At 36.1% G+C, this 16,337-nt stretch overlaps 1 protein-coding gene across 1 annotated transcript in view; it reads right to left on the bottom strand.

The window, feature by feature from the left end:
- Nucleotides 1–16,337, bottom strand: part of CLASP1 (cytoplasmic linker associated protein 1) — a 255,088-nt gene that overhangs the window by 64,540 nt on the left and 174,211 nt on the right. The window contains exons 20-23 of the mRNA XM_054699624.1: nt 12,849–12,956; nt 10,664–10,690; nt 9,016–9,183; nt 3,388–3,495 (exon numbers count right to left, since the gene is read on the bottom strand). Of these exons, the coding sequence (XP_054555599.1) occupies nt 3,388–3,495; nt 9,016–9,183; nt 10,664–10,690; nt 12,849–12,956 (411 nt within the window). The remainder of the gene's footprint in view (nt 1–3,387; nt 3,496–9,015; nt 9,184–10,663; nt 10,691–12,848; nt 12,957–16,337) is intronic.

The following is a 16,337-nucleotide window of genomic DNA, read 5'->3' as shown; positions in this document are numbered from 1 at the left end:
TGTACACTCTTTGCACGTTTAGTCATAAAATAGCAAAACCTCATGCTCTTCAATATAATCTTATTTAAAGCTCATGTCACTTTGTAGAATGCACACACCTGTGGTACATGCGTTATTAAAAAATAACAGTTACTGGCCCATAAGGACAGGGACAAATTTTTACCAACTTACAAAGAGTAAAGAAAATAAGAAAAGTCTTCATTCCTCAAGATGCACAAAAATAAATCAGCAATCTCTAAAACATACTATAAAATTATCATTTGCCTTAAGTGAAGGAGTTGGAGAGACATTTTGTTCAGACTTAAAGCAAACTATTCATTTATTATATAAGCTTATCAGTATGTATCTACATAGTTTAAAACTGAAAATAGCTTTTAACTAATACCTGACATCATGACCCCTTATAAAGTTGTCCACTGGTTCTGTTTCACCAGAATATTCTACAGTAAAACTGTGTAGTCCTTTGTCATATGTGCAGGTGAGTACCCAACAATGGAATCCAAGGCAGACTCACTTACACCACAGTCTGATTAATAACAGTCTTAGAACCTGTAATTCCATTTAAAAGTTATCACTATAACCATTTAACATATACTCACACCATTTAAAAGATCCAAAACACTCTTGTAATAAAAATGCAACCTTAGTACCGATATATATAAACTGAAACAACTTCATCCTTTTATAAAGTTAAGGATGGCTATATAAGTTGCCTTAAAGGGCACTAATACACAATCTCACTAATTTATAAAGGAAGTAAAAAGTGATTACTAAGATGAATGAAAGGGATGCCACACATTCTCTGAAGGGTGTAGTAAATTCCTCTGAGGACAACCACCTTCTCAGAGGACTTAACTTTGAATCCTCAGGTCCTAATTCTGAACCTAGAACTCATGACTTACACAATCTACCAGTACTTTCTATGTGCCATAGTCAGAAGAGAGCACTGAGTCAGAGTGAGCACTTTTTACATTTAAAAGGAATAAAGGAAAGACATGGAATTAACAGACCTGCTTTCAATGAGGCAAGGCAACAGCTAGGTTTTGAAGTCAGATCTGGTTTCAAAACCTGGTTCTACTACTTAACTGTGTGACATGATAAAAGTGAAAAAAAGTCTCTGCTTTGTGTGTCATCTGTAGAAGAGGGATGACAATAGCCATCCCAGAAGGTGAACAGGTACCACAAAGGATTATGCCTAATGATTTCTCAGAACGGTGTCAGGTACACAGGAGCACTGTTGTTATTCTTGCTGGACAACAGTTTCAGGCACAGCTTTAACCCGAGGAGGGGGCGAAAGGCATGGTATAAAAAAACAGCCCAAAAGATGTTAACAATTGCCTGACCACAACAGAAGGCACATGCTGATGCTGGAGCTTGTTAGGAAGAAATGTGCATCCGCGTCTTCTGCCTCGGGAGCATTTTACATGGCAACATTCTTAAGCAGACACTTAGCAGATTCATTTCACCACAGAGAGTGAAAAACAGACTAGGTCACTGAACGATTCAGGGTTCAATGAGGACCCCCAAAATTCAGCACACCTCACAGGGTCCATAGACCACATGCTGGATTACAAAAGCTGCTTTCATTGACAGTAATGAAAATACCCATACATGTATGAGATACAGACACTGAATTGCTTCTAAGAGATAAAATAACCAATATGCAGATAGAATTGTTCATTTATATTAACAGGTTGTTTGGAAGGTAAAATAGTGAGCAAGGATGCATAGATATACAGCCTTTACTTAAAAGGAAAAATCACCAATTCAATCAGAAAAAGATCATCATTGCCACCCCTGATTTGCTGAGAATTCTGCTCAAATGCTTCAGATTGCTGTGGAACTGCTACATGCACCAGGTACGCTGCCCACTCAGGTTATGCTGACAAGACAGACTATCTCACACAGGTATCTTTTCACTACGTCAAGCAATTCTTCTAACTGGGCTTCTGGGTCTCTTTACCTGTCCTTCCTCAGAGCTACATAAGGGACAGAAAGTCATAAAGTTATCTAGATTTTAACTACTGATACTGATTGAGGAAAAAGAAAGGTACTGGGAAGAAGTGTGTAACATCAGAAGGAGGTAGAGGCAAATGAAGACCATACTCTTTTGATGTTAACATACATCTTCTGTAGTGACATTTTTACATTTAAAATACCAGTCACATAATTAGATCCAAAATAACACTGCTGCAGTCTATAGTTCCATATAATTTCAGCTAGAGGCCTAATTGTTACAAACATTTTTATTTAAGATGAAGTACTTTTTTTCTTCCACCGTTGTATGTGTGCCTGTTACACTTAGCAAGAGAAAAATATATAGCTGTATAGCCATTAATATGCCAAAGAACTAATATGCTACTACTGACAAATATAAAACATTTCCTTCTTGCAAAAGCATGTGAGATAGTTGTCTTTGAAGATTATTTATACCAGGTGAAAGTGCAAACTTTTCTAAAATAGACCTATATTAAATGTATTCGAACTAAAAAGATAAACATAATATTTCAAAAAGGATACATGTTTCACTTTTTGGCTTAATTTTCTTGAATCCCTGATATTATTAAAATACAAGTTTTGGCTATAAAACAACTGTTGCTGGTGGGGGGAATGAACAGCCCCAATTGGCATTCAGCTGGTGAGCTGAGATGTGGTACTTACAACACCTCATAGTATCCAAATATTTACATCTTTTTTGTCCTAGGATGGTATCAGGTCACAGACATTAAATAGCCTATTGAGCCCAGGAAGAATGAAAATATCTGAATAATTAACAATGAATGTCAAAGTTTCGTGTTGTGCTGCACACCTCAGCAGTATATCAGAAAGTTTTTAGATTGCTTTGAAGAAAGCTTTGCGTGGTTCATATCTTCCTTCATGCGGCTTTTCAGATTGTTATCGCCCCTAAACTAAGCACATTGAGTTTCCTAAATGTGATCATGCTTTTGAGCGCACTGAGTGATTTTGTTCCTTGGTTGAACTGAATCACATATGACTAATCTCAGGTAAAATAAAAACAAACTGCAGAAATTCCATGACTAAGGATAACTCTACTTTTAAGCAGCAATTGACTCTGGCTAGGTTCACCTTCTGTTAGGCATTACCACACAGAGGGGCTTGCGTGGTAGCAAGTGGCCATTAACGACAACAGTACAGAGTGAAGTGGTGCTTTTTTCCTCTAATATATAAAAATTGAAATCTGCCAAAATTCAAGCATGCAGAGGGGGGACAACAAAGGGTAACTAAGGAAGAGGAGAGAAAGAAGAAAGGATCACAAGGACAGTAGAGAGGGAAAGCGGGTCATTCCACCTAGCAGTGTCGTGGACAAGCATTTGGAGCAGGGAAAGGAAGTCTTGGCTCTGCGAGTCAGCACCTACGTGTACTCACCAAGTGGAGGAAAGCCCCGAGCAGGGCTTGTATCTCGGCTGCTCTCACGGCTGGTATCGCGGCTGCACCCCTGACTCATGCTGGGTCGAGGGATACGGCTGCTCCGTGCTAGCGTGCAGCATGAAGGGTTTCAGAGAAGGTGAACAAGTTTAATGAAGACAGAAAAACTCACAAAAGGTCAGTTACATTCTGTAAATCTAATCATGACACGGTCTATGTGAGTTCTGAAGACCGAGCACCTGTCCACATTGAGCTCCCACGGACTGCCATGGCAACTGGAGAGGCTTTAGAGAGACACTCCATTATGCTCAATGCCTCAGAAAGCTGCTGAATTTTAGCATGAGGGTGAAATAACATCAAAACGTAAGAAATGAAAAGAAAGCTTTCCAAAGATCATCAGAAATGGCATCAGAAAATACAAGATCTAACGTCTTACAAAATGATCCGTTTTTATGGCTTTAGCAAACTTCTCAATAAGAGCACAGAAGACCGAAGCCATTTTTCATATAGGCTGGATTCTTAGAGAGATAAGTAAATTTAGATTAAAAAACAGAATAAAGGCTCTAGGGTCACTGAAGTCCATGAACTTACCTAGTCAGAAGGAAGAGGGTCACCCCCTCTCAGCCTAACCTTCTTTACAAAGAAGTCATAGTACTCACGTGGCTACTGAGCCCACCCACACAAGTACAAGTGCAGATGTTTCAAACATTTAGTGATGTAATACCACAGACACAAGAGTTGGGACTGCTATCCCTTCATTTACTGGTCCCAACACTGAATCCCTCCTTTTTTCACGGAATCCAAAAAGATCTGCCTGTGTTCCCCACTTGAGTATCCTCATTTACCCGGCCTTACACATGAGTCTATATAATGTGCACTGATAATTCCAATGTTCATGTCAAAAGATCCCTCCACTGACCTGAGACTGGCCAATTATTTTGTCATTCTTGAATAATTCGATTATTCTCACATAAAACACAGAGAGTCACAGGAATAGTCTAAGGTCTACTAGAAGTGGCTATGAAGCTAAGAAAAGGCCATGATGCCCTTATTTTTGAAATTTACTTTAAAAACAGCACTGGCAAAATACCCCAAAACAACTCTGTATACTAAATGTGCAATAGTTAATGGGGACAATAAATATTTTCCATCTTGAGAGGAGCTACTTTTTCTAGACAGAAATATCTTTCCGGGAAATTCTGGAAAAATAAACTTTATTCATTGATGTAACAACAGTCATGTTTACTATACTGCAACAAGGGCAGCCTGTTATTTCAGAGCAAAGGTAGATTTACTGTACGGCCAAACTACATAACACAATGTCTTACAAACCAGAACAATGACACTCCCTGCTAAAGAGGAATATAGAAGTGAAAAAAAAAATCAAACCAACTTCCTGCTGGGTGTGAGAAGCTGAATTATTGACCATAAAGGTGTATGAGTAGGTCTGAGTGGTTAAGTCTTCCCTCGCAAACACAGAAAGATTAAGAGCAGGAATTTATCATCTAAATAAATCAGTGGAAACAGGGCTTTATTTGGGATTCCTGTGTAAGTCCTAAATATGCCTTCATTTTGTCATAGTGACATGTAAGCACTGAGTATTCACTCAAAGCAGCAGCAACTATTTAATCAGCAATTCTGGGTAACATTCTAAACAGCTCCTACAATAAGGGCAAAAGGACAAAAGGAGGGGAGTATCTAGTGACTAACACCAATAGACGAGACGTTGCCTAGAATCTATCAAGCAATACAGCTTTTCATCAGCATTTCATCTAGTTGATGAAATGACCTCTCCAGTTCCACACTAACTCAATGGTTCAGCCACTCAGGCTCTTTGGTTTTCAGCCTCTGCTTGGCAAGATTAGGAAGGAGTCCCATCATTTAAAGGAGAAAGGAATTGTAAGATAGTGTACACACTTAACTAACTCTGAGTTCCTTGTTGAAGGGTATACATGAAGATCTTGTCTTATTTCACTGCCCACTACAAACAAATAATCAGAAAGCAGTAAGAACAGTACTGATGGTTCTATCACATGTGTGTCTGGTTAGTTGAGCATTTTCTTAACAGTTGTTACCAAGTTGTTTCTGAATTTTTCCCCAGCTCACACACTCTTCCTTAAATTAACACGCTTGCTACCATGCTTGCTATCTCCGTTCTCTCCCCACACTAAGCCTGCTTTGTGCAGACAAAGAGCATAGAGAGGGATAAAGAGATATAGCTGAAGTAAAAGTATGTTTAAATTCTTAACAAGGTTTACCTTGTGGTATTTCCCTTAGAGAAAGTTCATTCACCCATGTTCCTGTGGACTAGCTTCTTAAACATAAAGGCAAATAGTAACCCATGGAAGAAGAGTTGTTTATAATTTGTAAAAATTAGCCCTTCGTTGCACCAAACCTCATAAAAGTACATCTAGTGTGGTGGTGATACCAATAATTCAAATGTTGGATAATTTAAAACGCAACAAGAAAAAAACACACTGCCTTATAACAACACTTCAAAACACCAATCTACAAGGAAACCCCAAGATAAGCATAGAAATAAAGGTACTGACAAAGACCAAATAATGTGGTCACAACTAAAAAAACAATACAACAGATCCACCTGTCTCTTTAGCGTGGCAAAAAGGAGTGTTCTACACGTGAATATGTCAGTGGGAAGAAGGCATGCCAGAAGAGGGAGAGTTTAAAAAAAAACCTTCGTCCCTTTGAACTTTCTAAAAACAGTATTCCTAGGTAGCGCTGGAGTCATGAACTTAAAATGCTGGAAAGTACTGGGAAGCCTTGAAAACAATTTTATTGGTTTTCATTTCCTGAGAGAGACACTATCTTTATAGCATTTTCAGGTAAAAATCCTGACTTTGCCTTTTAAGGAAGGGTCTTATCAGAACTCATGTCAAAATGCAGTAAAAAGGAATAATGAAAACTAACAGAAGTTAAAGACAAGAAGTCTCTTTAACCCAGGTAGTTTCATGTTTTGGTCTTGTACACACAGCCCAAATTAATAGCTGAAGCTGATTATTAATTTTTAATTATTTCCAAATATTTTTAATCTGAAAGCATTTTAAATGTATTTCCACAGAATGTAAGCTGCAAAACGCTTTTTATAATGTTGTTAATAGATGATTAGGAGAAAAAAGGGAACCAAAGGCAAACTTGTAAAATATATCTGTTATAGAAAAGAGCTATTTATGTGACTTTATTATCAGTCAAAACCAGAATGAAATACAACAATGAAACAATTTACAAATCTACTCTTCCACTTGACTGAACAGTTTATGAAGGAATCAACTGCCAAGAAACAAAAAAGAGTCACAGAGTTTTGTTTATATCTTGGCTCTCCAACAGTAATTATATCCCATTTTGTTTAAAAAATCTTAAATACTGAAGAAGAATCTTGTGTTTTTATCACAGGTGAGAAAGGAAAATTTCATTAGGAAATTCCAAATTATTTCAAACAAACTACATCATTGAAGCAAACACAATCTATAGAAAGTTAGAATTATCAGTGCAAATCCCCAGCCTAATTTATAAACTATTCATTGGTTTGGGAATTATATTCTTGAAAGATGCTCTCTCATTCTCTACCTTTTGAACAATTACATTGAAAGTTGCCATGCAATGAAAAAATATTTAGATTCATACATAATCTACTGCTGACAAATACTAATATATCTGACATCACATAAAATGGAATATCTAAGGAGTACTATGGGAAGAAATGGCAGCGCTATTTTATTCATATTTATACACACACACACACACACTCTTTTTATCTGTATATACATATATTCTCACAATGTATAGCTATATCTTCATTAATCAGAACTGTATGTATGACCTCAAATTTTTACACATAACCAATCCCCTTAATGAGCATTGAGGAAATCATATTCTGCAAAACACTAATTGTAATAAAAATCTGGAATACATTTCTCTTTAGTTCTTACTGATGTTTCACAGTGCCTCTTTTAAAAGCTAATTAAATGCTACCTTTTCAACTACCTACAACACAAACTCCATAGTTAAGACTGGAGTATCAGGACTTATAGTTATGTTAGACAACCAAAGTTGGTTTATTTAACAATGTGAAGTACGAATGTAATCTGAGTAAATATAAAAAGTAAAATCCCTAAAAAGAATTTTTAACAGCATTAACCTAATCTGGATTGACAAGTGACAAGTCTATAAACTTCAACAATTAACTATGGAAAAAGAATAGCTGAAACCTCATGCCTACATTTCCAATCAAATAAATTTTCCAAACAAAACCAAACCTAAACACAGATATGTTACAATATCAAATTTGAAATTTAAGATATTTCAGTGATTATTTTCTTCGGTTGTATCCAAAAATGTATCAGTTCACAGGTATGTAAAATCAACAGAAAATTGGCATCATAAAGAATTAACAAAACCACTGCTTGATTATAGTTTTCATTTGCTTAGAAAATGTGAGTCAAACCATTCTACTTAAATACCTGTCCCTGCCTTCTTGTAGCTCAAGCAACCTCCAAGGGCTTTTCATGAGCTGAAACTTTCAGTCTCTTTTGCCCTACTCTCCCAGGTACCCTGACAAACTTCTTTTGCCAAAACCAGATAAATTATTTGTGACTCCCAGAATGCAGATGCTGCCTCCTCTTGTCTGACTGCTCACCTTCCTCCCTCATTACCCAACCCTGCCTAATGCCACCTTGTACTTTATCAAAACAGAAGCTGTGCCAGAAAGTCTCTCCTAGTAGGAAATCTAAGACAATTCTTTCTCTATGGTCCCAGAGCACCCTGTCACATTTCTACCTCTAAGCACACAAACTCTTTCAGAGTCAGAAGCTAAATTTATTTATTCTCTAATTCTAAGGTCTGGTATATCACAGTAAATATTCAAGTAAAAATTGTTGAGAAGATAAATAAATAAGAAAGATAAGCCAACAGAACTAAAGTACTCAACTTCACATTAACAGATTTTTATCATTAGGAAACAAAATAGGTGAACATAGTTATTTCATAATGTATGATAAAAACACTTCCAACATCTGTATTAAAAAGATAGCATACCAATTAGATTTTGGGTAAAAGGTCCTTAAGCTACTGAGGGTAATTCATATAGTTTTATTCACTTACAAAGAAACTAAATACTACAGCACAAAAACAAATACAATATATTTGATTTTTCAACTATTCTTAGTTTTATGTTTGAACAATATTATGTCAAAAGAGTTGTACGTATTATTCTTTGGCTATAAGTTTCATCAATCAGTTTAGAGAAGATTAAAATCAAAATAAATGTGGATCATACAATTTGGTCTTGAAATGTCTATAGAGATTTTAATTAATTAATACTAATTAGTCAAAGAAAAAAAGTCTCCTGCCCACTCTCCCAATTGTAATATTGGCAAAGTAACCATAAAAATAAAAAGCTCCACAGTGATGTAATTCCCATGAATCTGAATGGCAAGTATCACACATTTTCCAGTTTTAACTGAAACCTGAATATGCCATAATCATGAAACGGAGTTTTAACTCAGTTCAAAGTAGATTTTCTGTTTCCTACATTAAGACAAAGTCATTAGATTATAATCAAAATTATGACAAAGTTGGGAATGGTATTCCGAGATCTTTGAGAATCCTTACCTAGTCCTATTCGGTTTGGACTTGTTTCTCGGCTACATCCCTGACTCCTGGGAATCTTGCTTCGTTTTTCTGAAGAGGGTGTCACAGGTGGGCCTCTTGAGGAACCCCCAGCAAGGCCACTGTAACCACTTCCCAACAATTTCCCTGGAGAACTTGACCGGCTACCAGCTAAAAGTGAAGCGAAACAAATATAAACAACGGATGTAAACAAGGGAATAAATACAGTAATTGTGGAAGCTTCTATAAACATTAATTTGGCCCAAACACTAAGAGAATTTTTTATGAAAATAGCTTTTCAGTTGGTGGCAATGCTAATTCTTAAGAAACACACAAGGATAGAAAAATATCAAATTATAAAAGAATCTACATAGAATTACTAGGAAAGTTCTATAAACATGCAAAATTTCTTATTCAAAAGGGCAGACTAAGTACAAGACTCCCTGTTTCAAAGCAAATTTCTACAAATAATCACAAAGGTGCTTATTTATTGTTTTGTTTTTTGTTATATGAGTTAATATGGTCAAAAAGTTAAGTGTAACTGGTAGAAGAGCAGAAATACTAATACAACAAATTGATTAAACAGTAGTGGAAGAAAATGGATCCAAGAAAATTCCATTAATCCAACAAATGGAAGAAAAGGGGGGATGGAATAACTGGAAAAATGGCAAATAAAAATCGCAAAATAAGATGGCAGGAATAAGCTCAATGCAATATATTAGTAATGACAAATGTGGTTGGATTAAATTAACCTATCATAAGACGGAGATTCTTGGATTGGTTTTTTAAAAAATGAAATGAACTTCATACCTAAACAAAAAATAATAAACAAGCATTAAAAAGGGGCAAGGATATGGCATTTTGATAAAAGTAATTGTCCATAAAGCGTCAGTAATCAACTCTTTAAGCTTCAAATACCATAGCTTTGAAATATAAAGCATAAAAATCTGTATATATACCAACAAACAGAATACACATTATTTTCACTTTTCCAGATATGAATATTATAAAAATCAACTGTGTGTTAAACATCAAAGGAAATCTCCAAAATCTACAGAAATAGAAATCTCATAGACCATATTCCCTGTGATATACGCAAGCAGAAATTAAAAACAAACAATATGGTTAACTACATTTATTAATGGCTATAAGACCATTTCTTATGGGACAAAAGTCTCCTGTAGAGAAAACAGCGAAGTTTTAAGGATCCTAATGGCAGTCATTTATTTAGATGATTGCCATTAGCAGAGAAGGCAACAAAATTCTAAAACATAGAATACACATTATATGCTAGAACTGAATGTCCCAGATGTTTTAAAAAAAAAAAAAAATACCTTTGAAATAACACTTACCTGGAAATAACAAAATAACACACATACCACCATCATTTACATAAACTAAGGTGACTACCCACAAAAATCAGTATTTTATAATTTAACTACAATTTAAAGTGAAATTCATTGCAAAATTCACCAGTACATATTACCATAGTCTGTGTAAAAGAAGAAAAGAAATCCATTTCAAATGCTAGAATTTGAACAACAAAAAATGCAGAAAGATTAGCTAAGCTCATAATAAAGAAAAATTAATACTGTGCAAGGAATATGGGGCAAGGAAGAATGCAAAATAAGCAAGAAGAGAAATGGCTTACCACCAGCAGGATTAGCAGATCTGGATCCTTGATTATGAGAGCAGACCAAAGGACAGGCAAAAAGTAGATTAAAAGACAATAACACAATACAGAACGTCAGCATGCAACACCACACAAATGTCTTTGTTCACAAACACATTAGGCAAAATTAGTCTTTATCCTCCTAGACTACTTTTATGCTTATGTTTACTTAACACTTATCATACTATATTAGCATCTGCTTCAGATCTGTTCATATATTACTTATAAACCTGCCTGTATCAAGGCAAATGCTACATCTAGGAGCTGGGCCTTACGCTCCAGGAATACATGACTGTCTAGCTCTGAGCAACCTGAGAAGTGATTACATCTCATCCATTTGGGTATCACTGCCACCTTGAACAGTGCTTACCACAAAAAAGTGCTCAGTAAATTAAAACTGCTATTAACTAGGTTCACCTGAATGTCATGTGCTAATTTCTCAAATATTTCAAATACATCAACACTAAAGGATCCTAAGTCCAATGTTAATGAAATGTACTTATTAAACCAGGACTATGAATGCTTAGTGTACACTTAGAAGTGTATGTGCAAACAGCTCTTATTAAAATAATTTTTTAAAAATGATTTACATGCATAGATTTAAGACCCAGGCTTTATCATTTGCTGGTGTTGTTTCCCCCCTTTGTGGGTGGAATTCAATGAGTAAAACTGAAGTGTTTTTAAAGTGGAGACCCAAGGCAGGGTGCAGTGGTTTTATAAACCTGAATAATTAAAGCTTTATCATCATCCATGCCTCTCCCCAACCCCCTACAGAAGGAAGCTTTAATCTTCACTACTTAATAAACAGAGGAGTCAGGTAGGGGCAGAGACCCCCCTTAGAGGCCAATAAACATCAGATGTAAACAAAGAGATATAATACTGTTCTACCCTTACTTTCCAAGAAAGAAAACAACACCACACAGCTAAAGGTCTAGACATGTTTTAGTCAACTCAATTTCAACATCTGACCTATATTCTGAGTCATGGGCACTTTTGTCAAGAATTTCTTTGCAATAGAGCTGACCCACATATGTGAGGTCATGATTGGAGTATTAAGTCTATCTGTGACTCCAGGCTGCGTTAGAGTTCAAAAGAATCATCAGAATCAGGCTGCTCCCAAAATAGAAGTTTCTGGGCACTTATCTATACAACCCACATTGTATTGCGCCGTGCAGTGCACTGAAAGCATGGGCTTCTATGTCAGACAAGCCCAGGTTCTATAGCCCCACTGAAGGCATCAATGAGACAAATCTTATGCTTCCTTCTCAGAGAAGATAAAAGCTTTTGAAGAAGGAGACTACATGTATCTAAATTTAAAAGAGGCTGAGAAAGACACTGGGAAGACTAAGGAAGAACCTAAGGTCTAGCCTTGCACTAAGTGCTCTCTACACACCCCAGACAGCCCTCAGGGCCACACCAGCTGGAGTGCTGTGCTGAGGGAACTCATGCAGCTCCTGGGGAAGAGGAGACTTTCTCTGCCATGTTCACTTTGCCCAGAACTCTGACACCCAGCTATATGGTCCATGCACAGAGAGGGTACAAGTGACAGAATTATGTGTAGCTGGGAAGTAAGATCCCAGTGTTGGATCCTAAGAGTCATCAGAAGATATTCATCCAAGCCACGGCTGCTTTCATGGCTAAGGCTGTCAAACCAACTGACTCAACATACACAGAGAAGCAATAATGGAAGCAAGGGCAGCAGGGCAAGGCGAGCACCCACACTAGTAAGAGGAAAGAAGCAGATTGCAAATATGAGAACAGAGGGTTAGAGAGGAGAGTTTCAATGGATTTACTTATTACCACTGGAAACAGAACTGAGCAATAATAGTAATCTCCCCCGGTACTGCTCTGAAATTACACCAGAAGGATTCTTTATCGATACAAAAACAGATCACATTCCAGATATGCTTCAACTGGAGAGGCTTGAAGAGAGGGAGAAAAACTACATTTTAATGTTTAATGATACAAAACTTAAATCACCTGGACAGGAGACAAAGTACATTTAAGTATTCTATTTTGTAAGCTTACCCAACAAATACCAAGATTACTCATGGTATTTTAGTCCGAGAAGTGTGTTTTCCCCTTATATCAACATACATACTGCAAAGATTTCAGCTGCTGAATAAAATTTCAGATAACAGAGAGCATAAAATATACTTCTTACGCTGGGACTGTGAAACCACTTTAGCGCGACTGCGGCCTCGATTATCTGAAGGTGTGGAGGCGACGTTGGTGGCGCTCCCAGAGCTCTGCCGTCTCGTGCGGATTCGACCTGAAGGATACAGCAAAAACAGTGTTTCTATGTTTTCAACATGGGATACCTACTCAAGTAAAAAACCCACACCATGAGCAAGGGGCATTGACTGGGCCACCTACAAGGAGAGCAGGTCCACCCCACACATGGTCATGACACATCTCTGTGTGCACACACGTGCACATCTGTACATACGATTCTACAGAAAGGTTAGGAACTCCTGACAGTGAGTCATAAACCTACCAGGAGCTGATGTTTCGATGATCTCACCATACTATATTTTGAGTTGAGATATCCATTGGAAGAATTTTTACCATAACTATTTTCAGATTAAATTTTTTCTTTTTATTGTCTAAAAATCTGAAAGTTCCCAAATCAGGAAATTCTTAAGGAAAAAACAACAGAAAAAAGAAAATGCAAAAGAGGAAACCTTAATTCAGCAATTATCAAAGCCACAGCACCCTAGAGAATAAAGGTGTTTTGATGTACAGCATTAAATTCTATTTTAAAGTATGCACGCTGACATACTTTAAAAGTACACTGCAAAAGATGAAGAGAAAAAGAATCAAAATAAGGAGTAGACAGAGAAATGATAGCCTAAATAACTCAACGTTGCAGGTATTTATGAAAAGAATTTGCCAAGGTCAGTAAAGCAATCTATTACTGCCAATTATCAAAACGAAGGGACACTAATAGACAAAGTTAGGTTTCTGAGGCCTGGGGGTGGGGGTGGGGTGGGGAGAGGTGAAGGGAATAAGAAAAGGTCAAAGATAGTTTAGTAACATGAAGCCAATTAAAGAAATGAATTTAAAATTATAAAATCACCTATGATCAGACCAATATGATTAGGGAGTAAACTTTTTTTTTTTTAAACTTCTGTGGTTTCAAAGAAACCATAAAGCAGTCAGAACAACAATCTGACAGGAAAATCACAAATGAATTTGAACTACCATTGGCTTCTTATATTGTTCAAAATGACTTCTGCCCCATCAGCTGAGGCAGCTTGCAGAAAAGTAATACAGAAAAACGAATCCTAAGGGTTGCAAAAGGTTCAAGAAAGGGACAGAGGAGCAATAAAAGAAAATGGTATATTTGGAAAAATTAAAACTAGAAAGAATCAATGACATTTAACAGCACTTTAAGTAAAGAAGTATACAAATTCTAGAATCTATACTGGAATTAAAAGCTACACCATATGATATACTAAGAATTATATATGTGTGGGTTCAGAAAACTTCTTAATGATATGTAAAATAAATTATTCCCATTACACAGAAGAGACAGAGACATAGATGGGATTAACTAATCTATCCCAGAATGCACTATGCGTCTCAGATGCCTGTGCCTATCTTGCTGGTTGGCTGGCTGGGGTATGAGTGAGGACATTTTACTTTCCAAAGGAAATTAGTAAGCTGAATCAAGGCAGTCCACCCAGACAAGGTCAATTTGAAAAAACAACTGAATTTATTTTAAACTTATAAAATATCTAAGTCACATAAAGAATTTTTAATGAATATTCACACATATTCAGATTAAAAAATTAAAAAATCCTTGCTAATCTCCCTGTATAATCTACCTTTTTCCAACATTTGGTAACACAATCCTAAACCCAATGTCATCTTTATATTTTTTAACATAAAATCAAGAAATAGATGACATTGTTTGGTATTTTTTTATCTTTAAAAATGATATCACAGGATGTGTATTTTCCCAAAATGTACTGTTTTGCCCAAATTTTATTTGTGAAGTCACTTATAGAAAGTGATTTTTCTGTAGTAGGTAAAGGAGAGATGATTTACTTTTCCCATATGACTAACCAATGTCCTAATAAACTTACTTAGCCCTTTTCTTACTGATCTACAATCCCAGCTTCATCATATGTGTGTGTGTGGGTGTGTATGTGTGTGCAAACTATAGTCTATTTCTCAGCTGCCCAGGCTAGTACATGTATCTACACCAGTGAAGCTCATACTTTTATGATTAGCTTTCTTAATAAATTACTATTCATAGGGCAAATCAATCCATGTTTTCCTAAGGCCCTTTGCTCTTTTCCACATCCATGTGAAGACACAATTAAAAGATATTAAAATCTTGCTTGGCATGTGAAATTTTGGATTAATACTTTTTGGGGAAAGACACTTTTATGAAACTGATCTCTCCATTAATATTTTTTGGGTTTTATTTCACTATTTTCAATGTCATTCAATAAAGCTTTCAATTTTTTGCAAAGCTCTTACTAAATATTTATGGACTTGTTCAGAGGTACCTTTTTATTATATATATTTTATTAAATTATATTTTCTAACTATTGTTCTAAGAGTGATTAATCTTTATATTTTGATCCTAACTCCAGGAACTTTCCTAACTTTTATTCTACTAATCTGTATGTACATTGTAAGCATCATCTATAAATAAAATTTCAGCTTTTTCCCTTCAAATCCTGCCCTTTGATTTCTCTGTCCTACGCTGCTGTCTTGGAACATGAGTACAATGCAGAAAAAGTATAAGGTTTTGTTGTTTTGAATTACATCAAAAAATATACATAATCTTACAATTTCACAAAAACTATGGAATTTCAAAAGATTAAAAAACTCATTTCTATTCATAATTATTAAGAATTCTTGCCAAAAATGACTGAATTTTAAAAATGCTTTGACTGCATCTCCTGAGATAAGAGAATTCTTGGCTTATATATGCTGAACCGCATCAATAAGTTTTAAAATATTAAGCCACGGACATCATATAGACATATACACAAAGTATCTGCATTCTACCTTACCTGATTCTAGTAGTAAGGCCATACCAAATGTAAATGAATGAATGAATGAATGAATGAATGAATGAAACATCAAGGGAAAGTACTCCCTCTTTCTGAGTTTATGCAAGACTGGATTATCCAATGTATCATACAACTTGTATGTATAACCATCTTGGGCCTTCCTGGTGGCGCAGGTGGTTGAGCGCACACTGTGAAACTGTCAGCAGCTTCTGCAGTGTGGGTTTGAGCCCGGCCAGCCAGGGAGATACCCACATGGTGCGGCAGACCTCTCCTGTCTCGCCCACTGCTCCCCTCAGCAGTGTACTTTGGCTAGTCTACCTGTTCTGTTCCCCACTATGTCTCTGGTGAATCCTCTCACCCTCTTGCACATACTTAAAGTAACTGGCCTGTACCCCAGTCTTGTATGTAAAAATAAATACATCTTTTTTTAAAAAAATACCATCTGAGTGTGGTAGGGATTTTGGGATATCTTTTCCATTTTAGTGAATTACCTTTTGGTGGTAGGTGATTGAGGAGAGAGTGGGGTTTTAATTACTGATTTGAAATTATATACTGAGTAGTCTTTAACCACTCAGGTTTTTTTGTTTGTTTCTTCTTAAACAGTTTGGCTTTTCTAGAAA

Source organism: Talpa occidentalis, unplaced genomic scaffold, assembly GCF_014898055.3.
Source record: "Talpa occidentalis isolate TD23 unplaced genomic scaffold, MPIMG_talOcc4v2.1 talOcc4.3, whole genome shotgun sequence".
Taxonomy (NCBI): Eukaryota; Metazoa; Chordata; class Mammalia; order Eulipotyphla; family Talpidae; genus Talpa; species Talpa occidentalis.
The sequence above is the reverse complement of the archived record's forward strand: the minus strand, read 5'-3'. Positions and strand labels throughout refer to the sequence as shown.